Source organism: Cetorhinus maximus, chromosome 2, assembly GCF_964194155.1.
Source record: "Cetorhinus maximus chromosome 2, sCetMax3.hap1.1, whole genome shotgun sequence".
In the NCBI taxonomy this organism is placed as follows: Eukaryota; Metazoa; Chordata; class Chondrichthyes; order Lamniformes; family Cetorhinidae; genus Cetorhinus; species Cetorhinus maximus.
In genome coordinates, this window is record NC_135880.1 from 88,678,726 (window position 1) to 88,693,702 (window position 14,977).

The 14,977-nt window shown below is 41.0% G+C and overlaps 1 protein-coding gene across 1 annotated transcript in view; it reads left to right on the top strand.

The window, feature by feature from the left end:
- LOC144695787 (sorting nexin-24-like) overlaps positions 1-5,630 on the top strand; it is a 227,139-nt gene extending 221,509 nt beyond the window's left edge. Inside the window, exon 7 of the mRNA XM_078566774.1 lies at positions 4,955-5,630. Within this exon, the coding sequence (XP_078422900.1) occupies positions 4,955-5,025 (71 nt within the window). The 3' untranslated portion in view covers positions 5,026-5,630. The remainder of the gene's footprint in view (positions 1-4,954) is intronic.
- The last annotated feature ends 9,347 nt before the right edge of the window (positions 5,631-14,977 follow it).

The following is a 14,977-nucleotide window of genomic DNA, read 5'->3' on the forward strand; positions in this document are numbered from 1 at the left end:
TTCGCATGATTCTGCAAGCTGTGTTAACTGAAATCACATACTGTTCAATGGTATTGTTCTAACTCTGAACTCTAGTGTTCATATGTAACATTCACTCAGGGTTCGAAATGTGCGTTCAGGGCTTTCAAAATCTCTGTCATCTTTTTTCTTTGCTCATCTGTTAGATTTAGGGTGGCATACACTTTGTAGCAGCCCTTTCCCAGCAGTATTAAAAGTGTGGCTGCCCTTATCAGTTCAGGCTTGTTCATTAAGTCTGTTGCAATCTCATAGTTTTGTCATTGTTAGTGGAAAAACTCCCAGTTTTGCCACGTATCATTGTCTAATGTTACTGGAAATGGGATTGGAAAATTTACTGCAGCCATTTTTACTCACTCAGTATTTACTTGCAGCCATTGTCTGTTTTCCTTTGTCCTTTTCAGCAACTTTTTATTTTTTGCAGATTTGAATCTTCCTGTGTTCCTGGGCTCTCAGTGTCTTCTCTGCATCATTTCCAGGGTTCAAAAGTGTATATTTTTTCTGCACTTTTGACACCATGTTTCATGTATAAGGAAAGCTGCACTTCTTCAGTGTGTTCTCAGTAAGAGGCAGAGTCACATGACTATGGCAAGCCAGGTAGTACACTTAGTAAAGATTGCATTTCCAAAACCCAAACAGCCACCAGTTCCCCTCCAATCCACACACCATCCTAACTTGGAACTATATCATTGTCGCTGGGTCAAAATCCTGGAACTCCCACCCTAACACCACCGTGGATGTACCTACACCACATGGACTACAGCAGTTGAAGGAGGTGGCTCACTATCAACTTCACAAGGGCTATTAGGGATGAGCAACGAATGCTGGCCTAGCCAGCAATGCCACATCCTGTGAAAGAATATTCAAAACATGTCCATGCCAACCCTCTGCAAAAGCAAATCAACTAGTCTCACTCTCCTGGCTTTTCCCTGTAGCCTGCAAATTTTTTCTCTTCAGTTAATTATCAAATTCCCTTTTGAAAGCCACGAATGAATCTGCCTCCACCGCATTCTCAGGCAGTGCATTCCAGATCCTAATCACTCACTACGTTAAAAAGAAAGTTTTATCTCATACCACCAGTGGTTCCTTTGTTAATCACCTTAAATTGGTGTCCGCTAGTTCATGGGAACAGTTTCTCCCTATCTATTCTGTCCAGACCCCTCATGATTTTGAACATCTCTATCAAATCTCCTCTCAACCTTCTCTTCTCTAAAGAAAACAATCCCAGCTCCTTCAATCTATCCACGTAACTAAAGTTTCTCATCCTGGGAACCATTCTTGTAAAAGTTCTCTGCAACCTCTCCAACGCCTTCACATTCTTCCTTGTCCATTTCATGGTTATAGCCATATTTCACTGAAACATATGCTATAATTTAGCCATCCAGGAATTTATCCCTAATAAGCTTACTATGCTTCAAGATTTTTTATTCCTAAAAGTATATTTGTATTATATTTTAATTTCTCTCATTTACCCTAAATATTATTCTCTTTGGGAATAAAGTTTTATTTCATCTATTTACTGAAGTATTAATTCCCATCTCTTTCCCATCTAGTTTAAATGAATTCCCATTTGCCTATCTGCATCTCAGTTGTCTATTGTGCAGTTTATCCATTTAACCTAATGCAAGGAAATTAATGAAAAGATCTATTTTTGTTCTATTATTTTTCTAACCGTTTGTTTTCTTTTTGGCACAGCTATACTTCCAGTTAGAAAAGCTTCTAATTATAACATAATTGATAACATTGATTAGTGGTCAATCTGATTTGGTGTTTTGTTTCAACATTTTAATTGTGTAACCAGTAACATTTAAAGTAATCAGTACTCAAATAACAGTATTGGGGAGGAGCTTAGCAGGAACTTCACATTCTATATATTATTTAAAGAGAACATGATTAAGAATGAAAACTACTGCAGTACATGGATATTTCGTGAAAACCAGTGAAGCTCCATCTTGCTTCTAAATGGAAAGTATTCCTCCCAACTAGTCTTTCAAAATTAAGAATTCTCAAAGTGTAGATTTCTTATATCTCTTCTGTTCTTAAGTTGCCTATTTTGAAAATATTGGCCCAGATCTTCTGGTCAGTTCTTGGGACCAGGACCTTGTCCCAAAAATGGGATGGAAGCCCCGACCGTAGGCAGTTAATTGCCTGATCCTCGTAAAAATTTCTTGCGGGGCCCCCAGAACTAGAGTTGCCCCCAAATTCCCAGCTAGTGGACGGGACCAATGACACCCAATAAAATCCTGTCCATGGTTTCTATTTTGCCACAAAGTTAAAGTGACACTGAAAACAGATCCTAACCTCCAGATTAAGACTGTTTTACGATAAAATCACTTTAATGTGGAAATAAGTTTTACTAATTATGCAGTGCAAATCTCTTAGGGTTTCAGATAGAGCACAAATTTGAAATTATTTCAAAACATGTTACAAAAACTAAAGTGTTCTAATGTTGAAAATACAATCTGGGTTCTTCTGGTAAATTCAGTTAATATTTGGAGTATTATAGACGGAAAAAGATATAACAGAAGCAGGAGGGAAACATAGGGAAGATATGATGCTGTTCACTGAATGTGTAAAGGCAGTGATTCGAGGAGTAGTACTGCTTGAATTTGTACCAGAGAATCAGGTCATTTAAAAATAACCTCATCCTCGATGCCATTTTTTTTTTCCTTTAACTTTCTTGATTTATTCCTTTTCCGCTGAAAATGTTTGGGAGTGGGGAGGGGGGAATGGGGGAGTTGTCATAGTTGAGCTGCCTTCACCCAATATTCACATCCTTGAGCTCCAGCAGATGTTGCTCGAGGGTAATGAAGCAGCAACCATGCTAGCTGAGATTAGCTCAGATCACATCTGACATTGAATCTGTGATTTTCTTAGTTCCACACTGCTGCTGTTCCAAGGAGAATGAAAGAGGAGCAGAACTGGATAGTAGTTTTCTTATATATATTTTTTCTGTCCACTGTGTATCCTCTAGTAAAAAAAAGAAAAAATAATGGATTCTTTAACGTGCAATTGGATGCAATGACAGAGAGTTCTCGAACTAGAGTGATACCTTGAGTGACCATTTCTCATTCCAAATTTTCCTTATCTACTTAATAAATTGACTTGGTTCCAGAATTTTAATGAACCTTTGATGTTTCACTTCTGCTACAATAAATATTCTTATTGAAATTATCACAGCAGCAATAATATACAAATCCCAAAGGGACTAACTTTCAGGCAAAGAATTTGATTTAATGGGACCTTATTTTCTTAAAATATTTCAGACACTCAAGTGAATGTCTGAAAAATGGGCTTACAAACTTACTAATAAGTCTGGATCAGTCTTGAAAGTCAAACTAAGTTCCAGATTTCCACCATAGAGGCAGGAAGCTCAAGTCAGGAAATCTCCCGACTCTGGAGACCTGGCTCCGTGGAACCAACTCTCATAAACACGATTTTTGCTCCGGGGAGTTGTGGGAGCATGATCAAGTCGGCCTGCCGTCTCCGGAGACAGTTCAGAGGTGGCCACAGAACTGGGTGAGTGCTAAGGCAGGCTGGTTAGAAGACCTGCCTCGGTTCTCTGGGATGTCGACCTGATTTTATAAGAAGATGTTTTGCCCTTTAGCCCTCACCGCTTAGATGTGAATACTGGGTGAAGGGCAGCTCAACTGTGACAACTCCCCCCATAACCCCCTACCCACCCCATACCCCCTCATAACCCCCATGCTACCTCACTGGCCCCCATGCCACCTACATGCCCCTTCATATCCCCATGCTACCTCCATGGCGAATGAAACACCCCATACCACCTCCATAGCCACTCATACCCCCATGCCACCTCAATGCTCCCTTATCCCCCATGTTACCTCATATCTCCATATATCTCCTACCCCCCATTCCACCTCCAAGCCTCTCACCCAATATGCACTATGGGCAGACCTAAGGAGCCATATGGAGATGCAAAAAAATCTTCTCACAATCTAAGAAAGCTCTCACTCATGCTCATTAATGAAACCCATTCAAAGATTTTAAATCCCCTGAAGTGGTCAATATGTTATAAAAACAAACAAACTTCTACTCAGTAACCATATTGAACACAGCTAATCTTTTAATCACCTCTTAAAACTGGCAATTAAAATGTGAATTCAGCACCCCTGCCGAGATAAGTGGCTTTGGAGCTTTTGAAACTCAGCCAATCATTCATAATGGGCTCAGCTGTAATAACAGCCCTTGGGAAATGTCAACAATAAAGTCTGTTGAAACTGCAGGAACAGGTTATAATGTTCTTTTTCTAAGCGACACAGATGGCCTCTCAACCAATGCACTTCAGCATATTTGTATGCTGCGTATTTGTTTTCTTACCCTAACTAACAGCTGCAACCTATTTTTTTTTCATTTTTTAAGTGCTGGGGATTTAAATAACTTCAAATCATGACACTTAAATAGACCCTATTCCTCTTCACCAGCAATTACACCTCCTCCTTGAATTCATGTCTGACAAACTGCGGATTAAGGCCCTGGGAACAGTGAAGATGTGGTCTGTTTGAATTAAGAAGTAACTTTAAATGGCTCCGTTGAGTTTGAGTTTCCTGCCTGTGTGATTCACATCCCACCCCTTCCCTCACCAGCAAAACTGAAATTCAACTCCGCGGAAATTCGGCCTTATGTGTTTTATTCAGAAGTGACAGATTATTTCCATTGTGCCTAGGCCACAACTGAATTTAGAAGTCAAGGTGCAACCAGACCGGAGCACATAACAGCTTCAGCCTGACTATCTCAGAGTTGTAGTCTGCTGATTTGGTAGTGTTTCTCAATGCGTTTGCAAGCTATCATCTTGAGCAATCATCCCCCAATCTCACCAATACATTGAAGCAAATAAAACTCAAGTATAACTTTGATTTTGTTAGTAATGGTGTTAACTATAAGTCTGGCCTTTCTTTCTGTTGTGATCTCTTAGATGACTTCCCGAATGTAGTTATTGAAGGTGTTCTACATGGGATATACTATCCATACCTTCAGCTAAGGTAGAGCAAAATCTACAACAAAAATGCATCTCAAGAGACCCAACCACAAGAGTAACAACTATTAAAGGTGCACAGTTTTTATAAGCAGCTGTCAGTCAGCTTTGATTGATTTTCCTTGGCAAGTTGTACATCTGAAGCTCAATACACTATTTTTTTTAACTTTTACATAACACGTTACTTTAACTTGTGTATATATATTTAAAAAGAGCTGTCATATAAATGTTTATCATTGAATGTGTGACAAATTTCAATGCGAACCCTGAGAGTTTGGAACTCATTATAATGTGGAAACCATATTTTTTTGAATTTTAAAATCAAGAACATCACATCGTTGTTAAATGGAGAACGTTTCTATTTTAAGCCTTAGATTTTTTCTGTTAGAAGAACTCTAATCAGTGCAATAACAGTTATTGTAAATAAACATTTCAGGTAGAAATGTGTTTGCATTTGATAATGTAGAAATGAAAACCAAGATACCTGTAAATCACACAATAGCCCTTTATACTTAAGTTTGTAATTTTGTTAACACTTCATTGAATGAGTAAAGCATACCTATTATTTTATAATTATTTTATGTAATAAATTCGGACAGCACTGAACAAAAATGAATGATTTCTGTCCTATTGATTAATTTTCATTATGTACCTTAAATCTTACTATGGTCATATTTTCAGATGTTGTTTACAGGGCTGGGAATCTTCACCATTGACTTCTCCACAGTTGCAGCTAATGTGAGAACTAGAAACTGCTTTCTTTTCTGTAGCCTGAGCTGCTTTTTCTGTAGACCAACCAAACTGCACCATCAACCAAGAAAATGCGTCCCACTGTTACGAAGAAACATATTCAACAACCCGACTGAGAGTAGGAAAAATATCAGCTAAGATTATTTGAACATGCGCCCTAAGCTTTTGTTCAGAAGGTGTTGGCGACTATGGGCTTCCATGTGTTAGTCCATGGTTATGCTTGGCAAGGTCCTGCAGTGGTTTGCCGTTGCCTTCTGCAGGTTCTAGTTGACCAGGAGACTCTCCTGTTCTTACCACCTGCCATAGGCATATTGGAAGAATTTGCAGGTTGAAAATCAACTGTTTGGCCATGTTATGAATGTGCCTTCCGTGACCATCAAGTCCTGGAGTGGGACTCAAACCCAGAGCTTCTGGCCCAGAGGTAGGGATGCTGTGTGACACAAGACCTTCCTGGCCCACTTCTCCACTTATTTTAAAATAAGCGCTTTTAGTAGCCACCCTAGACCATAATTATGAGGCAAATAAACACAAAATACTCAGCAGGTCTGACAACATCTGTAGAGAGAGAGAGAAACAGAGTTAACATTTCAAGTCAAATGTGACTCTTCTTAAGAATTTTGAGGCCTCTGAAATCTGCTGACCTTTTGAGGAAATGACCAAATGGTGTGATATTGTGGTGTAAATAGCCTAAGAGTAAATACCAGACAAAGAACCTTTCCTCCACTTATCAAATTGAGACAAATCCAGTAAAGCATCATTGGTTGGGCAAATGCTGAACTTCATTTTATGGGATGTGATTCAATGTAGCCACAATAGCATTTAGATGAATATTGATAGTACTGTTTAAAAAGCAGAAAATCTTGCCTGAAAAGTTTATTAGAACTATTTGAAAGAGTAACTAAATTGCCATAAGATTCACACAGTTGATATCATGTATTTGAATATTAAGATCTTCAATAAAGATCTACATGTGATGATTTTGAAGAAAATGAATATTCCTAAAATTAATGGAAAATTAGCTAACTTGTATGATGGCTTCAACAATAAAAAGCAAAAGTTGATAAAGCAAAAATGTATACTGTGGGCCAGTGATTAGTGTTGCTTTTAGAAGCGAGATCTCAGTTCACTGCTGGTTAAAGAAATCATAAGCAAAATTAAGGAGAGTAGTTCTAGTCCTCCATAACTTGATGATTCCTCCATGTAATGTAAAAGACAAAATGCTGTTAAGAGATCAAACTTACCAGATTTCCGAGCTGAGGCCAGGAACTACAAATCCCAGCATGCCCCAGGAGTTTCCGTACATGCGTGGATCAGGAGCAGGTGGTGCATGTGCAATCAGGTGTGCGGAGTTATAGATATCATAAATTGTTTTATCTTTCTGCCCTTGTAAAGAGTATTTTGATTGGTCAGAAACCATGGAATCTGTGGCTTTATTCTATTAGTAAGGGCTGGGGAACTCAAACTTTGTCTACTTTAAACAAAAAAGTTACTGGTCCCTAACTGAATCGTACCAAAAACTCGGGAGCCTGGCCCAGGAACATAACATAAATTGGGGGCTCTTGTGGGATTTCGAATCCACAGACAGATACGAGGGCTTGGACTTGCTGAGGTTAGGGTGATGGAAGATTTCCACATTGAATTTGAATTTTACTATGGTGACTGAAAAGCAGAATGGCTTTGTCAATCACGACAATTTTTCTGGAGAGGGAAGATTTATCCCTGAGTGATTTGCAACACTTAACCAATGTTAAGTTAATCACATTAGCAGAAGAGTTAAAGTTAGATTTAAAAGGAGAGGCTAAGAAAGCAGACATAATTGAAGCAATAGTACAGCATCTGGGATTGGAAGAAGGAAAAGTTAATTCAGATAGCAATTCGGTTGAGTTGACTAGAGTTCAGTTACACATGAAGCAGCTTGAGACAGAAAAAGCAATGAGAATATTGGAAAAACAAAAAGAAATGAGAAAGCTCACATTTGAAAAAAAGAGGGAAAAGAAAGAGAGGTGCAACAGCTTGAAAACTTGAAATCCAGAGAGAGAAGTTAGCAAGGGAGGAAAGAGACAGAAACCTTTAAAGAGAGAAAGAAATTACACAGTATGAACTGGCTAGAGAAAAGCTTAGGTTACAAGGTGAAAGAGAGTCTATAGTAGTTCGGGTGATGAGTCAGGTCTCAGTCCGAGCTTTCATATAACAAAGAGTCTTCGCCTAGTGCCTAAATTTACTGAGGACAGAGTTGAGAGATATTTTATCTCATTTGAAAAAGTGGCTATAAAGCTAAAGTGGCCAAAGGACATGTGGACTCTCATTTTGCAGAGTGTTTTGGTCGGGTTTTGTTTTGGATGTGTATTGAAGGCTTGCACAAGAACAATCCTCATTATGAAGTAGTTAAAACTGTGATACTTAATACATACGAGCTTGTCCCTGAAGCATAGCAGTTGAAATTTTGGACTTTAAGAAAAGACCGAATGAAACGTTTGTAGAATTTGCTAGGAAGAAAGGATTGTTGTGGAATCGGTGGTTTCTGGCTCTACAACTTGAGCGTAATTTTGAGAATGTGTAAGAGCTAATGATAGTGGAAGAATTTCAAAATAGCATCCCAAAACTGCAGCAATTCAAGAAGGCAACTCACCACCACCTTCTCAAGGCCAACTAGGGGTGGGAAATAAATGCTGGCCCAGCCATGAAGCCCACATCCTGTGAATGAATTTTTTTAAAATAACTATTAGGTCACAACTGGGAGACCATAAGGTTTCTATGGTACAGGAAGTGGCAGTTCTGGCAGATGGGTATGATATATCATATAAGCAGCTAAGGGAAAGTAGATCTCCATTTGTAAACCCACAGGGAAGCTGGAGAAAGAGAAAAGAGCCTAGCTTTAGGGAGAAGGCAGAAGCCATTCCAGTTAATGAAAATAATAGTTTGGAGGGAGAAAATGATGTAAAGAAACCAGTATGTTTTTATTTCCATAAGACAGGGCATATAAAAGCAAATTGTTGGAAGCTGAACAGTAAATCAATGGTAGTAATAGGAACGCTTAAGGAGTCTTCAGGAAAGATTGTACTGGTAAAGGAAACTGATTTTAAAACAGTGGCTGTGCTGCAAGTGGCAGGAATTTCTGGAGAGAAAGGTGCACCAGAAAGTGAAACTTGTGAGAAAATTGTTTCTAATGTTTTTTTTAAGTAGGAATAGATAGAACTGAAGAGGATTATAAGGAGTTTATTTTGGAAGGGGAGGTCATGCAATTTTTGTCCAAGAAAGAGCCTAGAAAGATTGTTATCCTGAGAGATACTGGTTTGGCTCAGAGCTTAGTGTTAGCAAAGGATTTAGACCTTTCTTGAAAATGTTCACTGAATAAAAATGTATTAATACAGGGTATTGATGGAAAGTGTGTGTCTTTCCCATTGCATAAAGTAAATTTATATTGTGCTCTGATGAATGGGCCTTTTGTGGTTGGAATTGCTTCTGAATTACCCATTAAAGATGTTGACTTTATATTGGGCAATAGTTTAGCAAGCAGTGTAGCTTTTCCACACCTGGGATAGGGTGTCAGAATTCCAAAGTTATTCCTGTGAGCAACAACAAGGAGTCTATTTGCAATCTAGTTGAGCCAAAAATTGACTCGAGAAAATATTGATGCATCCACCTCAGTAATTCATGGTACAGAGGCCATACAAGAGCCTGCAGAATTGCCAAGTGAGGTTTCTCAACAGGAAAGATGAGCTCCAAAGTGACCCCAAAGGGTTAATGATACCTGACACCAAACCAAAAGTGCTGGCCAATGGTGAGACATTGGATACAGCATCAGGAATCCAGGCAAGTGGACAGTTAACACATGGGGCTGAATTTTCCCCCGTTAGGGGGGTTGTGCGGGGGAATTGTGCATGTGCGCGAAGGAATGCAGGAATCTCCCTGAGGCACAGAGGTACCTCAGGGAGATTTGTTTAAGGTTCAAACATTTAAATAAAGAATTTTAAATATTTTAAGACATGTCCCCTCATGTGACAGTGTCACATGAGCTGGGACATGTCAAGGAACATTAATTTAAAAATTTATTTAATTTATCAACACTTCATGAAACCTCATCCTGCCTGTGGATGAGGTTCCATGAAAAATGTGAAGGCCACCTGGGCTCTTCGCCTGCCCGCCAACCTTAAGGCTGGGCAGGCAGCTCATTTAATTGATTTCATTAGTTTTAAATAGGCCTTAATAGGCCTTTGACAGTTCAACAGGCGCGCAGCTGAGTCAGCTGTGCGCCCGCCGAACTGAAAATCTAAATGATGCGCGGTGACATCGGGACGCCTGCTAGGCATCACTGTGCGTCATTTTACGCGTCGGCGAGTGGGCCCCGCACCAGCTCGCCGACCGGAAAATTCTCCCCAGGGTCTTTTAAAACCCCAAACTGATTGGAATGATGTTTTGTAACTTGCGTAGAAGACTGGCAGCATTGGAAAGAAAAATAAAAGTCCAGAATGGGAAGTGGTTGATCTCATTTGGGAAAAATTAAGTAATCCCCATTTGGAATAGGCCCAGGAGAAACTGTAAGATCTTAAAATGTTCAAAGGTCAAACCATGCAGGAATATTAAACCCTTTTGTGGGAACATAAAAAGTATCTCAATAACATCCTTGAAACAGCTAAAAGAGGTTTTAATCAGAGGAGAAACGAGTTGTTGGCACACAAAGAAGCCATTTTGACTTTACTGTCTCAGTGGGAATTTACCATGTTTGAGTTTAGGAAAATAATTTAAAAATAGAATTACGACCACAGCTAATAAAAAGGGTGACAATTGCGCTGTGGACTTAACTGAAACATTCTTTGCAGAGTTAAAGGATGCACGTAAGAAAAAATGCAGGCTTTGAGTTATGAGGGTTCTAGGATGTTTAAATCCTGATAGTCCTGCTTGTCACATGTACTTGCTTTTGTTTAGGTTAGGCCTTTATAACTTTATAATACGATATGTGTAATTGTGGAACAAAATGAAAATGTTACCTGTACAGTATCTAATAAGTTATTTGTTAGAAGTTTATGATGTTAAGCACCTCTTGTAACTGCATTTTTAACATTTTTCCCACTCAACATTATGACACCCATGACCAAACATAATGTACTACTGTCCTTTGGGCAGGATGCCCAGGATTGCTACTCAGAGCAAGTCTCCTCACATCTACCTTATACACCAAAAAAAATGTTATTTCTCCAAGTAGCAAGTAGAATTAGGATTTTGCTCATGAACCCAATTTCAACATTGGAAGTTCCTTCTTTTTCGCCTGCCACTTCTCCCACCTCCCTGCAACCTTTAGAGAGACTAACAAATATTTGATAAAACAAGCTCAGTCTTTACAAGGACTGGAGGAATGCCCCTTCCTGCCCCCACAAACCCACCTCTATAATCCAATCCGTAGCCAAATATTGCATTCATTCTGAGCAGCAATTTTTTAAGAGCTGCAAGCTCCTGAATCTGTTTCCCCCCACACCCCGCCCAAGGAATCTCAAGCCATGCAAGAAACATGTTGAGATTAAATCGACCAATCTTATTAAATCCAGGCCCCGCCACTAATGGGGGAGTGCTGCAAGCAGGAACCAACCCTAGTGTGTCGTGACAACATTTCAATTAGGCTTAGGTGGTTTCCTAAACAATCAAACCAAACCATGGCCACATTTTAAGATTAAACTTTCTGAAATCTTCAGAGGGTTTCTCCATCTTGAGGTGCCCTCTTGCTCACCTACCTACATTGGCAATGCTCAGCTGTCTCAATGGGGCTGCTGGCCACCCAGAGGGGGAGCTCCACCACAGGATGGTCCGCCACTGCAGTGGTGCCCCCTGGCAATTGTGGCTATGGGGCGATGGAAACTAAGTCAAGCATTGCTGGCTTCCCAGCCTGACAGCAGGAGGCTGCCTCCATCCATTGACTGGGCTTCAATCTCAGCAGGGACCCGTCTGCTGGCTGGAAAATTTAGGTGGCATCTGATGAGTGCCCTCAATGGCACTTTAATTGCCCTATTTAACTATCGCCCTCTGGCAGACAGGTAGCCATCATTCCCCTGAAGCAGCCTCAATATAAATACAGCAGCGGCAGGGACATGCTGGCTGGTAGCGCAAAATTGATGGTATGCCTGCCTCTGGTCCTGCCTCCTCAGCTCAATGAAAAGTCAGTGGTGACTCAGGTAGCAAGTTGCCATTTTTGCAAAGCTAGCAGCAGAGCACTGACCAGGGATAGCAACTTATGGATTTCCAAGTCTAACCTTGAACTTGCTACATTTTGTTATTTTGACAGTAAATTATGGGCCAATCAAATCAAAGTATCCACATTGTATTTCTCAGTCACAGAAGACCCTGCTATTTAAGTCATCTCAACCCTCTTCAAAACAAACTGAGCAAACCAATCAGCTGTAGGATCAAAGAATATAATCTGAACTTTGTCTCAAAATGTGAATTACCTGTCTGTTTTACTTTATCAACCATTCACTGAAAGCGAATGTGAAGCAAATTGTCAATGTGACTAATCACATACTGGAGTGTATTTCTAAGGCATTTGATTTTAAGTCAAAATACATTATAGTAACTGTGCAACATATTTAGAAATTGTGTGACTTCAAAAGGGCATTGATGCATTAAAGACAAGAGCATCGAGGATGACTCAAGGACTTAAAACTATCTGTTATGACTAGACACCTGCAGAACTAAAATTATTTGCATTGGAATAAAGATTGAGATAAATGTTTATTCTATTTCCCAAAAAGATTATTTAATGTACACTATAAATGAAGTCCTTGGGGATAGGAGCATAAAAGTGATAATGCTTAAGCTACACCACAGGGAGTTCAGCGGTTACTGGAAGAGTTTCAAAACAGCATCCCAAAACTGCAGCGGTTCAAGAAGTCAGCTCATCACCACCTTCTCAAGGGCAACTAGGGATGGGCAATAAATGCTGGCCCAGCCAGCGAAGCCCACATCCCATGAATGAATAAAAAAAATGAGACCTTGAGAAATTTATCCTCCTCCAATTAACAGATAAATTGGAACAAAGGCCAAACAGAAAAACTTAATGCTATTTCAATTTTAAAAAAGAGTTTGATCAATAGATGGTTAAGAATGGAATCGAAAATTACAGCCTGAATTTTTCGGGGGCGGGAGCAGCAGCGTTAATTGGCTGCAAGCAGGACCTATGCCCCTCACTTGGGAGGAAGTCCCGCCTTAGAGAGCTGCCAGCCAATCAGATTGGCTGGCAGCTGTACAGTCCCAACAGGGCTCCAGCAGACAGAAGAGGAAGTTCAAGAAGACATTGAAGACTAAGGCCTGAATTTTCCCGTCGGTGATTTGGGGGTGGGGCCCGCTCGGGAGGAAACCCCAAAATCATCCTGGTCCATTTAAATATTGAGGAAGGCGGGCGGATAGTGCAATCAGCTGTCCGCCCGCCAACCTGTCAATGGCCAATTGAGGCCATTAACAGGATAATTAAGGTAGTTAAATGCCCTGCCCGTCCAACCTTAAAGTTGGCGGGCAGGCCAGGAGACCCAGCGGGCTTCTGAAAAAATATGAAACCACAACCACTGGCGGGATGATGTTTCATGTCCATTTTTAAAAACTTTAATAAAGTTTATGTGCTTCTTATTAACATGTCCCATCTTGTGTGACATTGTCACATGAGGGGGACATGTTAATAATTTTTATATGTTCTATTTTTAAAGTTTTTTAGAATGTAATCTCCCTGAAACAGCACTTCGTCTCAAGGAGCAGTGCGCTCTTTCACGCACATGCATGAAAGAGCACACTTTGACAGTTGGGGAATCCTTCCCCCCCTGCACAGGAAGCGCATAGCACTTCCCATCGGGCAGGCCGCAGGGCGGTCCTTCATTGGCCCGCCCACTCAAAGTGTAGGCGGGCCCCGTTTCGGAGGCGGAGTCCGAACCTGCCAACCAAGGGCAAAATTCTGCCCTAACTCCGGGAACCAGAGGCCCAGGTAAGTTCAAGGGGTCCTAGGGTGGGGAGGGTAGGGAAGGCTTGAGGGAGCACGACATGGGGGCCGATCTCAAGGGAGGCCGGTGGGGGGAGGGAGGTCCAGAGGCCACCGGACCTTAAAGGGTGTGGGGGGCGGTGCCCAACTTCAGAAGGGGACAATTTGATGGAGACGCACCCCACCCCTTTCCATCCAAGATGTAACTTTGTTATATTTTGGGCTTCCCCCATGGACGTTCTATCTTCCCACCAGCTTAAAAATTGTGGCTGGGCAGGAAACGGCCCTTATGTGCATTAATTGGCCACTTAAGGGCCTGAATTGGGGCAAGGGCAGGCTTCCCATCCAAGGCCCTGCCCACCCCAGCATAAAATTGCTGTGTGGTCGGGACGGGTGGGAACCCAGACGTTCCTTTCCTTGTGCAGAAATTACTATCTGTGCACCCAATAATAGGATACCATCTTGATTGCTCATCTCATGTCTTCAGTTGAAAAATGGCTTCAGTTTGTCAGAAACTCGTTCCTGGGACCAACCATGGAACACTTGGTCTCTCATTCGAGACAGGACTGGATCATGATTCGTCCAGTATCTTATCTGCCTGGCATAGACTGGTGCGAAATCTAGGAAATTCATTGCTAACAAGGGTTCTTGGGGAATTGGGATGTGGTCATTGTTCTCTTGCAAAGGAAGGCGACTTAGTGCATCAGCATTGGCTATATGAATCCCTGGTCTATGTACAAAGGTGTATTCATATTCTGCCAAAATTATGGCCCATCTTAGTATTCGTGCAGAAGCTATGGGAGGAATATCCTTTTCCTCGCTAAACAGATCCAGGAGTGTTTGTGGTCTGATACTATCGTGAAATGTCACCCATGCACGTATTGGTGAATATTTTTACACCAAAAATAATCGATATCCCTTCCTTTTCGACCTGAGAATATGCCCTGGATACATAGCCTATCGGCCTCTCTGAGCCGTTGTCCATTTTGTGAGATAGTACCACTCCCACTCCATAGGGGGACACATCACAGATTAGCACCAGTTCCTTCATGTGCTTATAATGCACCAACAAATTTGAAGACGGAATCATGTCCTTTCAATTTCATACCCCCACCGCCCCTCCGCCACAGTCCACCTAAAAACCCGCCTGAGGGGGAGCGTAAAATTCTACCTTATGGATTTATTTATAGTCAACGATATTAAAAAATGTTGGGCAGAATTTTCCCCCCAAGAGGAGAGAAATTCAGGAATGGGCGCGT